Raw genomic sequence first — 21,486 nt, forward strand, 5'->3', positions numbered from 1 at the left:
GTTTATTGTATGGAACAGTACAATACAGGCTGAGGGAGCTGAGGTTGTTCAGCCTGGAGAAGAGGGGGCTCCAGGGAGACCTGATAGAAGCCTTCCAGTACCTGAAGGGGGCCTACAGGAAGGATGGGGAGAGATTGTGTTTACAAGGGTCTGTGGCGACAGGACAAAGGGCAATGGCTTCAAAGTAGAGAAGGGCAGATTTAGATTGGATATCAGGCAGAAGTTCTCTACCATGAAGGTGGTGGAGCACTGGAACAGGTTGCCCAAGGATGTGGTTGAGGCCCCTTCCCTGGAGATATCGAAGGTAAGGTTCAACAAGGCCCTAGACAGCCTGGTCTAGTTGGGTTGGACTAGACAAGCATCAGAGGTCCCTTCTGGCCCAGACTATTCTATGAATACTCATACATTTAAAATTTGTAACACAGCAATATTCTGAAGAGTGTTAAGTGCATAGTATAGCACCCAACATGATAGATGGCTTTTAAAGGAAAATACAGTGAAATACAGACTAGATAGCAAAATAAAAGCATTACCTGGAACCTCTTTTCAGCAGCAGGTGGGAAAGAGAAAAGGATTACTTATACAAGTTTGTCTGAAGGCTAGGTGTTGCAATTATTATTGACTTTCTGGTTTGTTTACTTCTTTTTACAAAAAGGGGATTATTCATAACTTCAGAGGTTACTTAAATCTATCATCTGTACAGAAAAATCCCACTCAGTTAAATGGGAAATATAAATATGTGCTGGAATGACAATATAATTCTTAGGAATTATTGCCACCATAAATAGAAAGCAGAAGCAGAAAAAGTAATTACCTTAAACTGGTAAAGGGACACTATTCCTTTCTGTAACACTGTTCTAGTCTATGGCTAGTGCTCAGACACAGTAACAGAAGTAACTAATGAATATAAAATTCCTGCTTGTGAAGAATGAAATTTCAGGGTTTTCAATGACCTGCACTAATATACATTTCCATGTGCAGAAAGTGATTTACAGAAAGGTTAGTTTCAAAAAAGTCCTGCTTTCTTTTTAAAATTGCAAACAAACAAACCAAAGTTGACTACAATTTAAACTTTCCTGCAAGCTAATTTATTCTGCGAACAGAGAGAGGGAAGAAGCTGTTAATAGAAAACCTCTTGCTACGATTTTTCATTTTGATTCCTGGCTTCTCTGCTTTCCCAAATCATGTAAGTTGACAGAAGGGTTGGGGTTTTTTTTTGTGTGTGTGTAAAAAGAACTTAGACCTATGTCCAGTTGAGGAGTGAGAGTGATAGAGCAGCTTTGGTGGACATTTGGCATCCAACCAGGGTCAACCCACCACAGCAGTATACCCAAATACTCTGTAAATGAATCAACACAGAGGTATGATCTAAAATTTAGATAAGACAGTGGCTTTCTTGATTATCAAGGTGTGTGAAGAAGAATACACCAAGATCACACAATTCTATCATGTGTCACCACAGAGATGTGATTTCATCCATGGAAACAGGGACCAGGGCAGTCCTCCATCAGTGTAGGTCCAAGTGTCCTGGCAGCTAAGCCTACAAGTCTGAAGGATAGCCTACAGTGTATTTGTTGTGCTACAAATGCAAGAGCAAGTTTTTGAGTATGCAGGTATTCTAAACAGAGTATGTGCAGAGACTCATTACCTAACACAAGCACCTGAGCTAGTGACTGCATGTCATGTGAAAGCTGGGTGGACCTAGCAGCTCAGATCCTTAAGTACTATAGGTGCATTGGTAAAATCCTGCAGCCAAGCCAGTAACGTTCCTCTTGTCCCTGAAGCTTTTTCAGCACCAGCACAGTGCAGGTGGGGTGATACTGTTCATATGGCAACTTCAGGCATCTCTGCAACACACTCCCTGCACTTTTACTTTTGGACAGAGACACACACTGTGACACAGTCTTAAAGAAGTTAACAAGGTGTTATGAAAGCTCTCTGATCATAGCTACTTCAGTCAACTCATTTCTCAGCCATACCAAAGTACGGAGGAAGAGGATGAGATTTCTTCACTTCATTTAGCACTCACTCACCTTTATTCAAACTGAGAACTAGGCTTATTCTTTGTCCCTTGTTCCTTTTCCATCTATTAGTAAGCCACCACTTAATTCTTTACTATTAACGCTTTCACTTTTATTTCAAAGTATAACCACTTTCTGAAGCAGCTTAAGTGATCAGAATGCATTTGATTCTGGATTTTGTGTAAATGAACTTACCTCACTACCCCCTGCCTTCATAGGAAGCAAAAGGGAAATAAAGATGAAATTATTATCTATGAATGAACTAAAATATTTATCGATCTTATACAGAATTACTTCCACAGAACAGAAATTAAACTGCATATAGCAACCACATCCTGGTTTTATTCTTCACAAAAACTTATCTAAAGTCTGGTGGCCCTAAACTTTTAAACCATGAAAGAATCCTGATGCCTGCATTAACTTTTGTAAATTCTGAATCAGAGCTCAGCTGCCTTACTTCATTTTATTGATATTTTATTTGAATCAAACACCTCACTCTACTTCCAGAAGCAACTATTGAAATGCAAGAGTTTTGCAATATCATTTTTTAACAAAGTAAAATCTTGCACTACAGCTTTCATTAACAAGACTAAATATAAATCTGAAAGGCTGATACCATGCAGGTTATTTCTAATTTCCACATTGGCTATCTCTAATTAATGAGCAGAAAGACTGTATCTCATTTTAAATGCAAGACAGGGAGCCATGGTGTTACACACGAGCATCTACTCTGTCCTTCAGCAACACCATTTAAAAACAAAAGACAACACCAATGCTTCCACAAATATCAGGCTGCCTTTCTCAACAAAGGTATCACAGATCTCAGCTTCAGTGCAGAAAAGAGGCACGTGCATCATAACAGAACTCCTCACTTTCCTGCAGGGAGTTTCCAGTCTGGTATTTCTCCTTACACCTAAGGATACTATGTTGTGTTTTCCTCACTTCCCCCTTTAATACCAGCATTCCTCAATTGCCACTGTGTCATGTTAGGAAAACTTCTTTTTCCTTTTCCCTCACATACACTGTCCACACCTTTTTTGCTGACAACAGCCATCAACTTGCAGGGTCCTGTGCTCTATTGCAGATGCAACAAGAAACAGTGTTGTACTGGTTGTAAATTCTTTCTCAATTCACATCTGCTTTACCTACTGGTCTTCTACTCTCCCCCCCAGCCCCTTTTCTTCTAAAGCAGTAGTGAAGCAAGCCATACAACTAACACTGCAGAGCAATGAACCTCATTTTCTAAGATTCATTAGTAGAAACCACAGAACCACTGTGGACAGATTTTTCAAATAAGGTGGTAATTATCTGGAGACAGAAACAATGCAAGGAGAAGTAATGGATGAATTAGTCACTAAATACCATTCAGTATTTAAATTTAAAAAAGAACACACACATCAAACACCAGCAAATAATTATCTCAAGAATGTCCTCAAACGTAATAATACATATACATCATTTGCACTCTTTTGCACTCTCAGAATAAGAGATACAGCCTAGTCCTCAGGCATATATCATCCAAACATTTTACTATTACTCATCTTTCCAGATTGTTTTCTAGGCTAGAATTGTAACTTAGCAATTACCTTTCATCTAAGGTTGGCTCTTTCTGTTGTAGATGAGGCTTGATTCCAAACATTGGTCTAATGTTCGTTGATAAGGCTTTGATGGTGTAATTAATTTCATTTTCCCTTGTCACATCACTGTCATAACCTAACAAAATGAGAATGAACAGTATCAGAACTAAGTAAGACACCAAGTTAAAAAATAATTAAAAAAAAATAAAATTCATAATTTGTGCAGGTTTCAAAGGTGTTCAGGACTACAACAACAATTATACTGTGTATCATTAGTAACAAATACATAAGAAGAGAAAGCAGCTGAGAATCACAAACACTCTTAAAAGATACTCCACAAAAAGCAGAAAGACAGTGCATGAAAATTCTTTTCCAATGAATGTTGGAATATTCCTCTAATATTTAGAGTGTTTCTTTGGTCATTTAGCAGATTTTAGTGAAAACTGAAGTTATTTGTTACACAGAACTATTTCAAGTAGCAGTGATAATTAAAAAATGCTTGAAAACTGAGGAGTTGACAAGGAGGAAAGATTGCACTTGGCACAGAAAGAATAAATCTGGAGGCTCATTAACTCTTGAAATTGTAACATCAAAAGGAAAACATTTAAGTATGGCAAAACCAGCATAATTTAATTCTACAAAATGTAATTAGCACTTTGTAAGTATTGATATTATGTACTTGCAATAGATTGTTCCATATTTGAGCATCAGTTTACCTTGGTCTACCATGCTTTCATGATGGCTGTAACATCAGGGTAACGCTGATCTCACTTTGTATGTATTTCAACGTAATTCCATTAAAGTCAGTGCCCAAATCTAAACTGTGATTAATGTACTTCTCCAGATAGATTTTTGGAACTTACCTATAATTGGCACTTCTTATTTTTTCATTTAAAGGATGTCAAGAGCCCTTTTGCACACTCTGACTCAAAAGCAGTATTTCTTCACAACAGTTTATCAGTCCTTTCCCCCAGAGAAACCTTTACTTAATTTTTTGGAAGTGTTTTCATTATTTAAGATTAAACCAGTCATATACAAAACTTGACTATTTCTGAATTAGCAGTTTTCCATTAATAAAGTCTCCTTGAGACAGAATAATCCAGCTAGTTTTATTAATTATTACTGACCACCATCTTCTTCAGAATCTAGATCAGACTCTTCACTGTCACACTGCCTGCTATCCCGATGTCCTTCCATTTCATAAGTCCACAGCATTAAAGAGGTGTCTGCTCCTCCAACAGTGACCAACAAACTGTCGTCATAGGTCCAACGGACATTAGTTACGTGGGTGCTGTGAGCAACATACCTCTTAAATTTTCCAAACTTTCCCTAAGAAGAGAGAAGAAAAAGCACAGATTGAATCTAACCACTATACTAGACAAAACTGAAAAGAGTTGCCAGTGCACAACACAGTCTTAATTTCTTTATATTTATGCTTCAGCTGGTTTCCGTTTGTATGCATTGTATGATTTGCCGAGTTCTTCTCCCTGTACTCAGCACAGGTTAGGCCACAGTTGAGTACGGTGTCCATTCTGGGCCCCACAGTTTAGGAAAGATGTTGACTTGCTGGAACGTGTCCAGAGGAGGGCAATAAAGCTGGGGAGGGGTTTGGAGCACAAGCCCTATGAAGAGAGGCTGAGGGAGCTGGGGTGGCTTAGCCTGAAGAAGAGGGCAGACCTCCTTGCTGTCTACAACTACCTGAAGGGAGGTTGTAGCCAAGTGGGGGCTGGTCTCTATTCTCAGGCAGCCAGCACCAGAACAAGAGGACACAGTCTCAGGTTCTGCCAGGGGAGGTTTAGGCTGGATGTTAGGAAGAAATTCTTCACAGAAAGAGTGATTGGCCATTGGAATGTGCTGCCCGGGGAGGTGGTGGAGTCGCCATCACTGGAGGTGTTTAGGAGGAGACTTGATGGGGTGCTTGGTGCCACGGTTTAGTTGATTAGATGGTGTTGGTTGATAGGTTGGACTCAATCTCAAATGTCCCTTCCAAACTGGTTAATCCTATGCTATGCTATGCTATGCTATGCTATGCTATTCTATTGCAACTTCATGAAATGTTAACCATACTTCCATACTAAGCAAGCAACAATTTGTTTATAAACACACTCCAGCAATAAACACTGGATCAGTGTTTATTAGATTAGGAACAAAATGCACATAAAATACTCTGAGTACACTGTCACTATCCCTAGCATGGCAAAACATTCAAAATTTAAGACATATTTCATGATACAATAAAACTGGATACTGATAGAGGAAAAACTGGAAAGATTCCAGAAGCATAGTAGAAACATTATGTGCTTCTGGAATGGATTATTCTATGATGCATGGCTGAATAATACTAAAGCTCTTCATCTTAGAGAAAAATGACTGAGGTTGGACAGAATGAAGGTGTATAAAATGATGACTGAAATGAAGGTGAGGAAGAAACATTCATTACCTTCCAAAACAAGAGCTTAAGGGGCTAAAAATGACACTGATAGAAAACACACTGAAGGTATTAATGCCTAAGATGTTATCAGACAGTGTCTGACCCATTCTCAGTCTTCCATTTTTTTCTATGCCTTTAGCACTGTCAGTTATAGGACACTACGTGAGATGACTCTTTAGGTTCATCCGGAATGGTCATTCTTACTAACTGAAAGTTCAATGCATTGCAAATTGCAGGGTAATACTGAATGCCTTCTTTGACCATTAGGGCAGAAGTATAAAAGCACTATTTATTTTTGAGTGATGAATTTTTACAGTTTTGAAAAGGCAGCTTTATCAATCAGTCTTTTCCATGAACAATTGAAAATTACTTACTTTAGCAGGGTATCGAAAGAGTTTCACAAATCCAAAATCATCTCCTGTGGCTAACACTTTACTATCACTAGTGAGGCATGAAGCAGTTACATCTGTGACTTCACCAATTATTGGCCAGATTCCTTCACAGCAAGAGCCCAAAACACTTGTCCATGATGCCCAGCCAATCTTTTCTACCTACAAAAACAACTTGTTTAAGACAGAGCATGCTTCTTCTCAGGCAGTTTTCTTCCATACCTCATTTCAAGACAAATTCCTTGCACTGAAAAACATGTCACATCTAAAAGAAAATACTCTAACATAATAGCCACTTATTTTCTAACTATTCAGGATTTCATTTGAGACCCTTCATTTCACCTCTATTTGCTTCCAGTTCCAAAACCTCTACAAGTATTTAACAAATTTTGACTTTCCCAGCCCTTTCCAGGTTAAAGAAAACTAACTGCATTTGTCAGTGCTGTCTTCAAATCTTGCAAAAAATACTATTTGGAAATGATTCTCTTTCACTCTCTGTCCTATGAAAATGCTCTATGACTGCGAAAACAAATCAATTATACAGGTAAAACATAATACATTTGCCTATGCCTATTATGTATACTATACTGTATTGTTATATGAAGAGAGACACGAGGTCTTCCACAGCAAGGTTAAGGCTAAGTAATCTGCAACAGGTTTTCAAACCTGTTTAGGTACCAAAAGTGGCATATGGAAGTCCAGTGAGATCTTCATGTGTGTGCAATTCAGCCAAATGTTTATTTCCTAACAGAAGAGACAAATGTGATATCCCCTATGTATTTTATCATTCTGATTACATTGCCTAATTGAATAGGCTGCAAAAAAGGACAAAGGATAGCAAATGCCTAAACAGAAGGGTTTTTGACACTTAAAATTACAGTTTGATACATCATTCTCTGTGGTGTAGATGGTTGCATCGTAACTCTAATTTGTAGCAAATTGGGAAGGAAGTCTATTTCCTTACCTCCAAACTAGGAATTGTCTGTTTTTTCCCACGAGGAGCTTCAAAAAACAATTGCTCTTTAGCACCAGTGTTGACTTGCAAGAGCTTCCCTATAAAATACATTACATATTGGAAATTAACATTATACTGAATATTCCACTTCACAAAAACTACAAAAGAAAAAAAAAAAGGCTATTTTTGACAAGTACACAAATTCCTGAACTACAGATGCAACTGCATTACAGGGTACATTATTCAAGAAGTTAAACAAACACAATGCAAAAAAACCCACCACCACCAACACACAACAAATACAGAACCAAATAAATCAATATACAGACACATCTGTTTTACTTCAAATTGCACAACTTCTAAATACAAAACAGTGGAAAATTCATGGGTTTATATTTATTCAGATGCTGTGAGCATATTCATAAACTGAAGAAATAAATCTGTCAGTGGTATCACGAAATCATTCTGTAGATGTACTGTATTTAGTTTATAAAGCAATCAATCTTAATAGCAGGTTTTTAGAATGAATGCTACTTACCTCTTATGTCCCAGTCCATGTGTGTGATATAGCTGGAGGCTCCCTTGCAGATTCCTACTCGTTTACTGCTCATTACATTGTAAATATCTACAAAGTTATCACAGGATGCCACAGCTAAGTACTTCCCAGCTCCTAAAACACGTCATTAGAAACATAAAACATTATCAAGAATTAGTATTCTTGACATTTGCCAAAACATAGTCTTTGTGCTTGGTGAAATCCAAGGCACATGGAAAGATGATCTTTACCAACATGCATGGATGTACCTGTTGCATTGCCTGTCCTGAACCTGTATATGCTGAGGTGAATTTTCTTTTGTGTGGTCAGGCCCAGAAAGACACTGGAAACACTAACACTCCAGAGTGCCAAAACTTTACAGGCATATTTGCTGGTTGTGGATCCACACCAGGACATGGAAATCAGTGTCAATATGTGGAGATAATCTTTGGGGTTTTCCCTTGTTGTGCAAACTACAAATGGCATTAAAATGTCACTAATGGGGTGAGATGCTTGCTTTCAAGGCACTGCCCTTAGAGGGGCTGGGACAGAGGATCTGACTGCACATTCAGCTCCTTCCACCACTGTGAAACAAGTTACTCTTGGAAATCTAAGTCAAGAAATGAGAAGGAAACACTCTTCTGTTCCGGCAGTTCTTGTCCAGAAAGATAGAGCTGAAGGGATGAAAGTCTTACACTTCCATGCAAGTCTATTTTTAGAAGTGAAAGCTATTCAGGAGAGGAAGTACTGATTTTTCTCCTTTCCATCTTGATTGTTATAATTTCTTCAGTTTGTGTGTAACAGACTACACATAAAGCTATTCTTACTTCTTCTCCCCTTCTGCGCTAAATATATGAGCGCAGAAGCAAGGATGTAGGGCCTTTGCTAAAATTATTTTTACATGGTGCATGCCATATCCAGAACCTCAGATGGCTCTCATGTTGGCAGAGCACTGTGAGACTGTAATGGTCATGCCAGAACTGTGAATGACTTCAGGAAGAAAGATAACAGCAGGCACTGCCCTGCAGATAAGCTGGAGAGAGCGGCAGTGAACGGCTAACTTGTTACTCCGGGCCACTAATGAGTTCCGGCCACCAACTGTATGTCTCATCAAGCCTAAAGAGATGAAGGGGCCATTTCCAGCATTGAGGTTAAAACAAAAGGACCATCTTCGGGCGTATCTGGCAGCAATAGGCATGATCTGGCTACACCACCTACCCTGCTCCATTGATGTATGTGTCTGTTCTCAAGCAAACAACAAGATGTACTCCTGGCTCTCTGGGTCTGACCAGATTTTATTTGGCTTTTGCTTAAAAATGCCACATGACAGATTCCTCTGGGACTCATGCAAGATGGCTGTACTAGGTGACTGATATGGATGGTGTAGTTTATTTGGAGTTTCAGAGGTGTCCTTCAGACAGACACAGTCCTCCATCAGACACAGGTCTCTTCCTGGGTTGCTTTGTTGCAACAAGGCCCTGGTCATGTAGTCACCAGGGCACGTAGTCACCAGCAGCACTGGTACCAGGCTTCAGCAGTGCTGAGTCTGTTGCCTTCGCCAGTGAACCATGTGTCCGCAAGCTACATGGAGTCTCAAATCGTTCTTCTACTCCACAGGCACCTCAAATCCAGACCATGCTGGTCCAAGGGTGCATCTGATAAAATCTCTGTCACTGGAACAGACTCCACAGGAAATTTGCCACAGCCTGTCAGAATTCAAGGAATGCCTGGATGACATCTAATCATACAGTTTAGTTTTAGGCAGTTTTGTGAGGAGCAGGGAGGTGGACTCATGATCCTTATGGGTCCTTCCAACCTGAGAGATATTCTATGAGTCTATGAATTGTTACATGCCAAAGAGTACCACACATCTCTACCTCTTTTATCTTTTAATAGTTACAAAGCTTGCTTGAACAACCTTGATATAAAAATCTTCATTTTAAAATCACTTACCAGGAGAAAATCGGATTTCTGAAATAACATCTTTCCTGTGCTGGAAAGAGACTAGATCCTCCAGGGTATCTGCATTAACTATCAAAAAACTTCCATCATTGAGACCAACGGCTAATGCTTTTCCATCAGGAGAAAAGCAGCAACATCTACCTCCTATGAAGAAGATGGAAACGACATTTAGGTCATTTACAGTGTATAATCCCTCTTTTAAAATTATTTTTCCAGTAGCAAAGAAAAGCTATTCTCACAGTATATCTCATAGTCTAATTAATTTTCTTAGATGCTACCAAGATAATTTCCAAGCTCTACATCTGTGACAGCGAACAGAAGCTCTTGGCAAATTGGCAGGTACGCAGCCCCAGAATCTTAATTATTTACTTGCATATTAATTGAAATATGTTCCACATTAGTAATTCAGATTAATCACTATTGTCTTTATATTTTTAATTTTCTCTCCTTCTTAGTAGCTGCTGCCTGTTATTTGTTACCTCTTGCTCTGGTAAGGAGAAAACAGCTGGAAAAGACCTTCTGGATCCACAGAATCCAGTGGTTTGCTATCATAATCACTATGTCCTATAATCCTTTTAATAAAAATGTCAAGTTTCATTTGGAAAAAATTAATTTCCAATCTAAATTTATTTGTGGTCAGCTTACACAGATTTGTTTCCATGCCAGAATTTTCCATTAGCATAATTATTTTTCCCCATTATTTGGTCTTGTAATTAACTTGCAGACAGTATTTCTTTATTTAGCTGACTTCACCTCAAACCCTCTCATTAATGATCCTGCAGTGCTTCCTTCTCCACACTCAACTTTCAGTTTCATTTCTGTCAGCTGAACACAGATGAAAAGTGTACACCAAAAATACTCTGATTAATCTCTTGTAAATTACACGAATACTTCAATATGTTCTGGGAAAAATCCACTATCACACAATATTGCCCTCCTGCAATCAACTAGAACATCCTGAGACTTCTGCTGCTCAGTTACTCAGCTACAAGTTTTGTTTATAGAGTCTTGCCACTTGTAATTATCAAACATTATCTCCTTTCCAGAGTATCCATCTCTTTAAGTACACTACATTGGTGATTTGTAAGATCAAAGCATCTCAAAATGTGTCTCATGAAAAAATGAAGTCATTGCATTATTCTCCTGTCGAAACTACTCACTAAAACATTACAAAATATTGGCTTTAAAACTTGAGCAGACTTCACCAATTTGAAACCTTATTGTTTAATCACTACCTGTGTCAGCTCATAACTCCTTATATTTACTTTATTAATAAAAATCACCTTCAACTAAGCTACCTAAAAGTTTTGCATCATAATACTTTACTAAACACCAAACAGATAAAGCCTTCATCTAGCAAAACATATATACATACATATAGATATAGATATATACACACACACACAGAGCATTGTTAAAGCCACTCTGGCATAATCACAAAGTCTTGTGATATGGTAAGACTTGTAACTGATTTTCCATCTGTCAAAGCAGAATTTACTTATATGGTATACAATAAGTAAGAATTTTATGACTATTGCCTTTCCTTAACATTTCATATTCTTCTAACATTCACAAAGAGATTCAACATTACTTTTAAGACTTCTTCCAAAAAATCTCTAGATTAAGTCCTCCACCATTCAGCAAAGCTTACAATACTATAAGTAACAACATAGATTCAAGCAATTCAATCAAATTTTCTTGTAAAGTCACTAACTTAAGTATGTTACAATTGCAAATAATCTTAAGAACAGCAATACATAGAGATCTTTCAAATAGTAGCTTAAGGGCTACATAACTCACGAACATCACACTTAATTGAGCAAAGAAAAAACTTCTTCAGTCTTGCTTTCCAAAGATTCATGTTAGCAAACAACAACAGTTAAATATTTTTTCATACTAAGCATCTTACCCTTCTTCAATTTGCGAACAGCTAACATACAATGGCTAGGAGATAAATCCCATATTCTTAAGGTTTTGTCATCACTTACAGTGGCACAAATAGGTAAATGAGGATGAGTAGCTAGACCCCAAACTTCCCCCTCCATGTGACCCTGCAAAAAAACCATAATGAATCATATGACTTTGTATTGTAAACTGAAATGAGACATTTAAGGAAGTTTAAACCAAACCAAACAAAACAACACAAAAAATCCAGAGAGAGAAGGTGCACATCTTTACAAGATAATAAGGAAACAGCTGAATAGAAATATAGAAAACCTGAAAAAATCTCACCCTGATATTTACAATAAAAAGAGCAAATGAATAATTGGCGTAACAGGAAACCTCTACCTGAGAAATAATCCTCACACACATCTATGCCAATGACAGACTGTGGGATTGAGTGCACCTCAGCAAGTTTGCAGATGACACCAAGCTGAGCAGTGCAGCTGACATGCCTAAGGGACAGAATGCCATCCAGAGGGACCTGGACAAGCTCGAAGAAGTGTGCCAGTGTGAACGTCACACAACAATGTATGCCTACAGGCCAGGTCAAACATACCCTGAACTGGATCAAAAGAACCATGGCTAGCAGGTCAAAGGAGCTGATTCTGCCCCTCCACTCTGCTCCCCTGAGATGCCACCTAGAGTATTATGCTCAGGTCTGGAGTTCTCAGTACAAAGACAGGGACCTGTAGGAGTGGGCCCAGAGGAGGGCCGCAAAAATGACCAGAGTGCTACACCACCTCTCCTGTGAAGAAAGGCTGAGAAAGTTGGAATTGTTCAGCTGGACAAGACAAGGCCCTGGAGAGACATTGTTGCGGCTTTTCAGTACTTAAATGGGGCCTATAGCCACAACACATGAAAGAAAATCATGATGATGCAGCCTAAAAAAATTGTTCTTTAGTGAGGCTTAAGAAAAAGGCAGTCCATTTGGTAAGGTAAAGAACACTGAGATGTTTTCAATGAAATTACAAATAAAATCCAAAAGTAAACCTCAAGGAGACAACTTAAAAAGTAATAGTAGTTACTACTCAGAAAAAGTTAATAATGGAGGATCTGCTGTTTCACACACTTTAAATAGACAACCAAACCCCCCCAAAGCCCCAACAAACAAAACCAGAAATATTATCTTGGTGTGTTTGAAAGGATGAGCTTTTTGAACAAACTCATATATGAAATACAGTGATCTGTTTTGCTGACCAAAGATCTAGCCTAGCATTAAAATTCTATGAAGTGGTAGTAACTTGCTAATTTCACTAGTAATTAGAATAATTTTTATATCATAATAGACTTTACTTGAAAAATCACATAGTGGTTGTGGTATGGAATATTTGACTGATAAATTAACATGTACCTGAACCAGCAGAGTTATTGGTCCACTTTTATCCACCTCCAATATTTCACCATTCTTTGTGCCCACTAAAATATGACCATGTCCTAAAGATATGGCACGTATAGAAGGATTATCTTCTAAAAGGAGACCTACAATGTTAAAATGTTAGAAGACAGAAGATTCTCAAGTATGTCTTAAAGAGGATTTTTCACATATATAGATGCTGCATTCTCACTGTAGAAAAATATACAGTTTTAAACAAGTGAAAATATATTCCTGCATGGAAGAACTTACTTGTTTGGATTCATTTAGGATTATTTAGCAATTACCCATCTGACAATAATCCTTCTCAACTAAGTATCTGAAATTTAATCAGCCTGACTCACTGGCAGTCTTGGTGTAAAAATGCTCATGTGAAATATGAGCTATACTACTATATTGCTAAAATTTGTGGTACCTTTAGATCTAGCTTTTTATTAAAGAGACGTGAGAATGAGATATACTGCAGTACAATGTTTCAGTTAATGGGTATTTCCATTCATGATTTTTGAAAATCAAACCATGGAAACTAGAACACAGCAAATGTAATTTTAAGGGGGGGTTGGGGGTGGGCAGGATAGGAGTTGGGGGTGAACAAGAATAAATGGAAGAAACAGGAATATAGGACTGAAAATGTTCTTTAAAAAATTTAAAAGATATGTACTTGTAGAAAATAAAATCACTAAATGTACCAATACTTTACAAAACTAACCACAATTCTGAATTTCATTCCTCCTCCAAAACAAAAAAAAAAAATCTGACAAAACACTTCTCCTAACTAGTAGTGTTAGAAAATTTATAGTTTTAGCTGCCACTTTAATAAAACACCCAAAAAAATCTCCTTAGTAAGAGACTCAAGGTTAAATTAACTCATTATGGCAGATACTAAGGTATATATTATATCTGCACCCATGAAATGTGCAAACAGACACTACAATGTACCATTCCCCTCCCAACAGAAAATTACTTACTTAGAATCAATAAAGCTTTAAGAAAGTAATTTTTAGTATTTAGGTCAAATGTGGATTTCCTCGTGCTGGGAAAGTAATTCCACAGACAGAGTTTTCTAAAGAAATAATTTTAATTAGAATAAAAAATAGGTTGAAATCTGTGTTACCTTTAGATCCAGGGGCCAAAGCAGCCCTTTTGATGGCATAGGTTTTGAGACAACGTTCAAAGGTATCATCCCAGAGAGCTACTACCCCATCTTTTCCTCCTGTGACGAATCCCTGGCAAAAAAAACCAAGAAACAAACAAGCAAAAATCACAAGTTACAATCAATTATTATAGTTCCTCAAATTTTCTGTAATTTTCATCAATACTGAAAATAGATTATATACAACGTTGTAATACAGAAGTGAGAGATTAAAAGATCAGGAGCAACAAAATGATTGTATTCTCCTCTTGACAAAGGCAGCACAGAACCTCTTGTAGTCCATGTACATATGCTGGACTTAAAAGTTCAAAGCAATAAGCTTCTACCATACTAGAAATATAATTTAGCTGACACACTGAAATGTTTTTCTTGATATTTAGCCTCAATATCCTTTTGGCATTTCACCTCATTACTCCAAATAAAAAAAGAAGAATTAGTGCTTAAATTGTTCAACTACATGCATGTTTGTGCAATTCTATCTCCAGAAATTATTTGCAGGTTACTGAAAGAAGCAACAGGTATATTTAATACAGAAATCATGAGCACTTTCCTTCAGAGCACTTAGTTTTTGCAATATGCATAAACTACCTTTATCCAAAGCTACTATACCTAAACTCAAATATCAGAAGGTGGAGTAACTTCGTCTAAGCAAGCAAAATACAAACAAAATACAAACTTGAAACATACAACCAATCCTGCTGAAACATCCATACACATTTAAGAACATGCTTAAAAGTTTCCTGAGTCAAAAGAATAAGGAAAATACTTAGTGATCTACAGATTAATACTGCTATAGTAGATGGCAATTATAACACAAAACAGTAAGAATATGATTTTTCTCCTCTCTCAGAAGCTCACAGATTCCATTAAATTTATGGATGCTTATACAAAAAAGTACTTTGACTTAGCAGAGATTACTACTATTTCTTTAATAAAAGGTCATGAAAATTGAGTAAGTCGTCACTGGATGACAAGGGTTTGCAAAAGAGCATGCTACACAAAAAGGTTTAGTATGCTTTGAATCTAGAGTGCAAATAAAGTCACGGATTCCTGAGTTTGGGAAAGGCCTAACTTCACAGACGTTTTTGTTCAGACATCAAAAAACAACAAGCAGCTTATTTACTTTTTCCAACGCGTGCATGCTGAACACAGGACCATCATGTGCTTTGACAGTTTTCATGAGAAACACATCTCTCCAAATACACACATCCCCCGTGGAAGTTCCAGAGAATGACATCTCTTCAGTCCAGCCATACACTGCACACATCATTGTATCAGTTCTTCCCAATGCACCTATGCAGCCCTTTCTCCCAATTAGTCCTCCACCTGTTCAAATCAAGAAGAAGTCATGAGATGTTTTCTTAGACCTATTTTCCAAAAACTCTACAAACTTATACAGATCAACAAATTCTTTTCTCCCGATTCACTCATGTGCCTCAAAAAGTTGAATCATTGAATAGTTTAGGTTGGAAGGGACCTCCAAAGGTCAAAAGCATCCTCAGAAAACAAGATTTTTGTGCTATTCAGCACCTTTCAAGACTAAAACCCAACTTACTTTTAACTTAGTACTTGTATCTGGATTTGAATAGGTACATACACCCACACAAACATACAAAGAGAAGGTGCAATTGCAAACTCACACCTACACAAAAAAAACTTAACATCTACCACACAGTTACTAAAAATTCCAATGAAATTAACTTGAAAGAAAAAAAAATAAAGAATTAAATCTTGACATCCCATCCAGGGCTGAGTAGAGGGGAGAAGAACCTCCCTAGACCTATTGGACACAACTTTTCTTGATGCACCCCAGGAAATCATTGGCCCTCTTGGCCACAAAGGCACATTGCTGTCCCATGGAGAACTTGCAGTCCACTAGGACTCCAAGGTCTTCCTCTGTGGAGCTGCTCTCCAGCAGGGCAACCCCTAACCTGTACTGGTGCCTGCTGTTATTCATCCCCAGGCGCAGGACCCTGCATTTGTCCTTATTGAACTTCATGAGGTTTGCCTTCACCCAGCCCTCCAGCCTGTCCAGATCTCATTGGATGGCAGTACAGCCTAACAGGGTGCCAGTCACTGAACCCCCTGCTCCTCCAGTCTTGTATCATTCAACTTGAAAAGAATTCCCAGTACTGCCATAATGCCAATCAATGTTATTTCTATTAAAACAAAGGTAACTTAGACAAACAGAGAAAATATTTGCCATTAATACATAAAACATACCATAAGAGATGCAGTATTTACACTTTTCTTAAAAAAGCTGTGATTCTGAAGAGTTTCCTTACCTGCTCTACGCCAGAATTTCATGTGTTTAATTCCAACTGTAATCAATTTATCAGGCATATAAGGATTAATCTTAACAACAAAAATCTTATCTTTGCTTCCCCTGAAAAGCAAAGCAAAATATTTTAAATAATAATATAACTATTTATATTTTTAATATGTTTTTTAGAGAGAGAGAGATAATGTCATTGAAGAGCAATAATGAATTGAATGCATAAAAAGTTGTATCTGCAGAGAAGAATATAATCCTTTCATATCTACCTAGGATCATATTTAGAGTATACACATTGAATCGAGACAGAACAGGGGAAAACCCATCCACATCACTGCTCTAATTAAAGGATATATTAGAAAAAACAAAAGGTTTCAAAAAACATTATTCAACACTAGAAATAAGATTCTATTTTACAGATTAAAACTCTACTTAATAAATACCCATGAAATAATCTGTGTGCAGAAATTTCCAAATGATTTAACTTTTGGAGATTATTCAGTCCAATTTACTCTTCAAAGTAGAGCTAACTTCAAAATTAGATCAGGTTGCTCAGGACTCAGAAAGGAGAAACAAAGAACCTCAAAGAAACAAGCACTGAGCAAACAACTGCAAACTACTGTCCCAGGAAAAGATGTAAAGATCTGAAAAACAGAGCGCACGCTGCTATCTCTGGGACGGCCAACACAAGTGCATGGAGAGGTTTTAAAGACATTATCCGAGAACGCATCAAATAAATGCAAACAAACTTTGTCATCAGTGTCTCCTTTCTTCACCAGTTGAGCTGTCATTGTAGTAGTTCTTGCTATCAGAACTTCTTTTTTTTTTCCTTAAGAAAGTTTTAAGGCCATGCTAAATGTTACTGAGACAAACCCCTAATGTATTGGAGAACTCTTATTCTTTAATGAATCTATTCTGCTTTGTTATTTGATGACCAGCCAAATCTAGGTGCAAATTTTAAAATAAAGTTAAATTCCTACCTTACTGCTGAAAGCTTTTCTCCTTTCTTCCAATCCCAGAGTACAATAGTGTGATTATCATCTATTCCAACTGAAGCCAATCGTTTCCCATCCGCTAGAAAAACAAATTTATGATTACGAGAGTAGATTGATAATATTCTGTCACAATTGCAAGAAACCCTATTAAAGAACATTATAACTTCACAAATACTATCAGAAGAATGTCCAAACTGGTAAACAATTTTATGTCTTGCGATTAGAGGCACAATTGCTTTGAAACTTGAGTGGTCAGCTGGACAGAGCTTAGGACTTTAGGTTACCCTGTAATGCAGAAACAATACTCAAGATCTGTATGCCTGCCTCATAACCAAAAGAAACCCCTAAGTGACCAGCTCAGATGTTAAACAGCACAGAACCTGTTCTTGCATTTCCTGATGAGCAAGAGTACACAGGAGCTCTTTTTAAATTACTTGAAGACAGCCTCTCTTATTTCACAGAATCATAGAATGGCTTGAGTTGGAAGGGATCTTAAGGGTCATCTACTTCCAACTCTACTGCCATGGGCAGAGACACCTCCCACTAGACCAGGTTGCTCAAAGCTTCATCCAGCTTGGTCTTAAACACTTCCAGGGATGAAGCATCTACAACTTCTCTTTGTCACTGATCAATGGAGAATATTTTTAATACAAAATTGTCAGTGTGATGGAATTCACAATTGCTCATTAGAGCTCATTAGCTTGTATTTTCATGCAGAAAAAGAAAATTGTAAATAAATAACTAAATACTTATTACCTGAAAAATCAACAGCACAAACACCATACTGGTGATAGCCCTTTAATACCGAGAGTGGTTTTATTGTTTCTGTATCCCAAATGTGTATTGAGGAATCTCGACCAACCTGTAAGTATACATATTTATAACCATTTCTCATCATTTCTCATGTTACTTCACACAGTTGTTTAAAAGTATAATATTGACAAAGTCTTTTAATTAAAAGCATTTGAAAGCATTTCCTAGTATCATTTCTACCTGGCTACTAGGGTGCTATTACTTTTGTTTTACAAATACCACTCCCCACTTGGCTCACTCTTACCTCCAAAAACTCAGGTACATTAATCACAATTAATTAGAGTCCTATGGGGGAGGAGGGGAAAAGAGCCCTTCATTGATTATGCTGTGGTATATTTATTCCATCAAATCTCTATCAATCATTCCATATCTAAAAATAAAAAGTTATTTTTATTGCTAGTATGTAAGCTAATCTTATGTTGGAGAAATCAAGGTGACTTCTGTTGCTTTCTGATGGCATTACAAGCACCTCCAAGTCAGAGTCTAACGCACTGATACCGGTGGAGTCATCTCCATTGGAATGACACAAATGCAGGTAACAGACCTTGGTAAGAAATGGAACTTGGTAAGAAGTTTTGCACTTCAAGAGACAAAAAAAGGTTGTAAAACCTTTAAGAATGCTCTCCTGTGTTTAAAACCAGGGGTAGGACTCAAGAAAATGAGACTCTGTTTCTGGTTTTGCCACAAAATGAATATGTGATGTTAGCAAAGCTTTTTCAAACATCCATTATCAGGATTAGTTGATTACTGCTGGTAATGCAGTATACAACCGTATGTAGTGTGCATATATGAACAGTATATAATGGAGTGTATCATTCTGTTGACAGCACAAACTGTTTTAAAATATAGTAAAACCAGGCACATTTTTATCCATATGTGCTTTTATTCTCTACTACTCCAACATTAAACAGAACCAATTATCACATTTAAGCATTTAATCTCTAAATGGACTTGCAAATTTATGTTAAGCTCAAATATTTTTACACAAATTAAGGGCATTATAAGGGGAAGTTTATTTCTATTAAAAATTTATGTTCACATGTGCTCCAATTTCCTATATAATAGCAGTGCAAATTATAATGAAAGCAATTAAAAACCTATGAAATATCAAATGAAATCATCAAGTTCTGGTGTATAAAAATGTATAGGAAGTAAAGTGTGTGCATAAACATAAGTGAGAAAAAGGTACCTGAAATCACTGTCTGGCAAAAGATGAAACTATTATAAATGCTTCAGCAACATACTTCTCTGTGTTACATGTACAAACAGCAAATAGTTCAGCTATAGGTAACAGCCAAAGACAGTGTATGAAATTGAAATGCCAGAATGCAGTAACAACTGCTAACTTCACGCTATTTAGTAATGCTGCAGGTAAATTCACAGCTAAGGTAATAAAAAAATTGTATTTCTTAATTACACATTTTTCTACCTGTTATGAAGCAGCCAGGTAACACTGAACAAAAAATAAGTAAAATTATTCTTAAACAAAAAAAAAAGAAAGATATTAAGAATGTGGTTTTTTTAAGAAAACCCACTTATGTTGCAGATTTTTTACATGAGTCCATCTGCAAGAGACATGCAGTCTTTCACATGAATAAATCTAGACTGGACTTCCTTCCTCAAAAAAAGGCTTTTCTAAATTCAGGAGTAACAACTTCAGATTCTTGCTGCAGATGAATATGCATCCTACCTGGCCTGTTGCCACGTAGTCCTTTAAGGGATGAATAGCAAGGCAAAGAATGTCATCATCATGACCTAGATAAAAGCGCTGTGTATTCTGCTGTCGATTGTACACCACTCCCACCGCTGCAACGTGGTATACAATTTCACCCGTCTGAGTGTAAAATAAATTGCTTCGACAGTCGTAACCTCTGTAACTAATTAAAGGACAAAAAGTTTGTTCATCAAGGTCATCACCGTCTATATACTAAAGCTTTGAGACAAAACTACGCAAGGTGCATTTTGCACATGTAAAGATTCAGATTACTTACCAAATACAGACATTTAGAAAGCTTAAGTGACACAGATATTATTCAATCCAAGTAGAAAGTTAAGTATTTAATAAAATTATATATAGCTTTTCTTGCACACATGATGCAACCATATGCACTGATCAAGTAAACTATCTTTAAGGCAATTGATCAACTTTAGTTTAATGAATACTGGTCTGAAAACTCCAGCCATGAATCGACGTTCGCAAATACTAGGCCTATGCATTACTGGAAAACACCATCTGGAACAAGTCTAAAGATACTGTTTTCCTGTTGGTTCACCTACACTACATGTAACAGTACATATGTCATATCAAATGTGATTACAGAAGAAGTGCTACATTGATCTCACAAAGCTTTTTAACAGACCAGCAGGACCATTCCTTCCCAAATACAGAGCACTGCATTCCCCCTTTCTGAAGTTCATGACATTATTCCTTGTCCAGTTCTCTAGCCTGTGCAGGTCCTTCTCAAAGGCAGCAGAGCCATCTGGTGCAACAGCCACTCCGCCCAGTTTTGTGCTGTCTGTGATACTGTGTGAAGTCCAAAGCTGTGCCTCATTAGATGACAAACAAGTGAAGTTTTTAAAGCAGCAAAAACTGTGATAGCACAGAAATAAAAGCTTTTAAATAAGTCTCTCTCGAACTTAGGTTTTATATTGGTACCCACAGGCAGATGCTCAACTTCAGGTTTGGTTCTAGTGCAGTAACTTTTTGGAGTTGCCTGAGTTACTTGGCATCTCAAGGTCTCTAGAAAAATCTCTCTCTCCCCTAGGTCTGAGACACAGGTATATGTCTGCTCCCTGCTCTTCTCAAAATGACCAACACTTTAGACCTAAAATATAGATGAAGACCCTTCAGGCATCCTTCACTTTCCTTCCATTCATATTCTTCGCTAACAACTTCAACCAGCAGCAAAACATGCAGCTGTTTAAAGCTGAGTTCTGCCAGGCTCAAACTGCTGCCTGCTTGTCCTGCACAGCTGCATACTTTTTTGATGTCCAGCCATTAAGTTTTTAAATGGACATAATATAAAATGACCTATAAAAAATACAAAGAAAGAAAACAAAAATA

At 37.3% G+C, this 21,486-nt stretch overlaps 1 protein-coding gene across 3 annotated transcripts in view; it reads right to left on the reverse strand.

Annotated features, from left to right (window-relative positions):
- Positions 1-21,486, reverse strand: part of EML5 (EMAP like 5) — a 103,165-nt gene that overhangs the window by 36,117 nt on the left and 45,562 nt on the right. For all 3 annotated transcript variants that reach the window (XM_068148733.1, XM_068148732.1, XM_068148734.1), the window contains exons 14-27: positions 20,113-20,299; positions 18,366-18,471; positions 17,595-17,688; positions 16,625-16,725; positions 15,463-15,665; positions 14,301-14,412; positions 13,166-13,293; positions 11,780-11,921; positions 9,862-10,014; positions 7,912-8,043; positions 7,383-7,471; positions 6,404-6,580; positions 4,726-4,927; positions 3,608-3,734 (exon numbers count right to left, since the gene is read on the reverse strand). In XM_068148733.1, the coding sequence (XP_068004834.1) occupies positions 3,608-3,734; positions 4,726-4,927; positions 6,404-6,580; positions 7,383-7,471; positions 7,912-8,043; positions 9,862-10,014; positions 11,780-11,921; positions 13,166-13,293; positions 14,301-14,412; positions 15,463-15,665; positions 16,625-16,725; positions 17,595-17,688; positions 18,366-18,471; positions 20,113-20,299 (1,953 nt within the window). The remainder of the gene's footprint in view (positions 1-3,607; positions 3,735-4,725; positions 4,928-6,403; positions 6,581-7,382; positions 7,472-7,911; positions 8,044-9,861; positions 10,015-11,779; positions 11,922-13,165; positions 13,294-14,300; positions 14,413-15,462; positions 15,666-16,624; positions 16,726-17,594; positions 17,689-18,365; positions 18,472-20,112; positions 20,300-21,486) is intronic.

Source organism: Melanerpes formicivorus, unplaced genomic scaffold, assembly GCF_026170545.1.
Source record: "Melanerpes formicivorus ecotype bairdi unplaced genomic scaffold, bMelFor1.0.p_v2 SCAF_17, whole genome shotgun sequence".
NCBI lineage: Eukaryota > Metazoa > Chordata > Aves > Piciformes > Picidae > Melanerpes > Melanerpes formicivorus.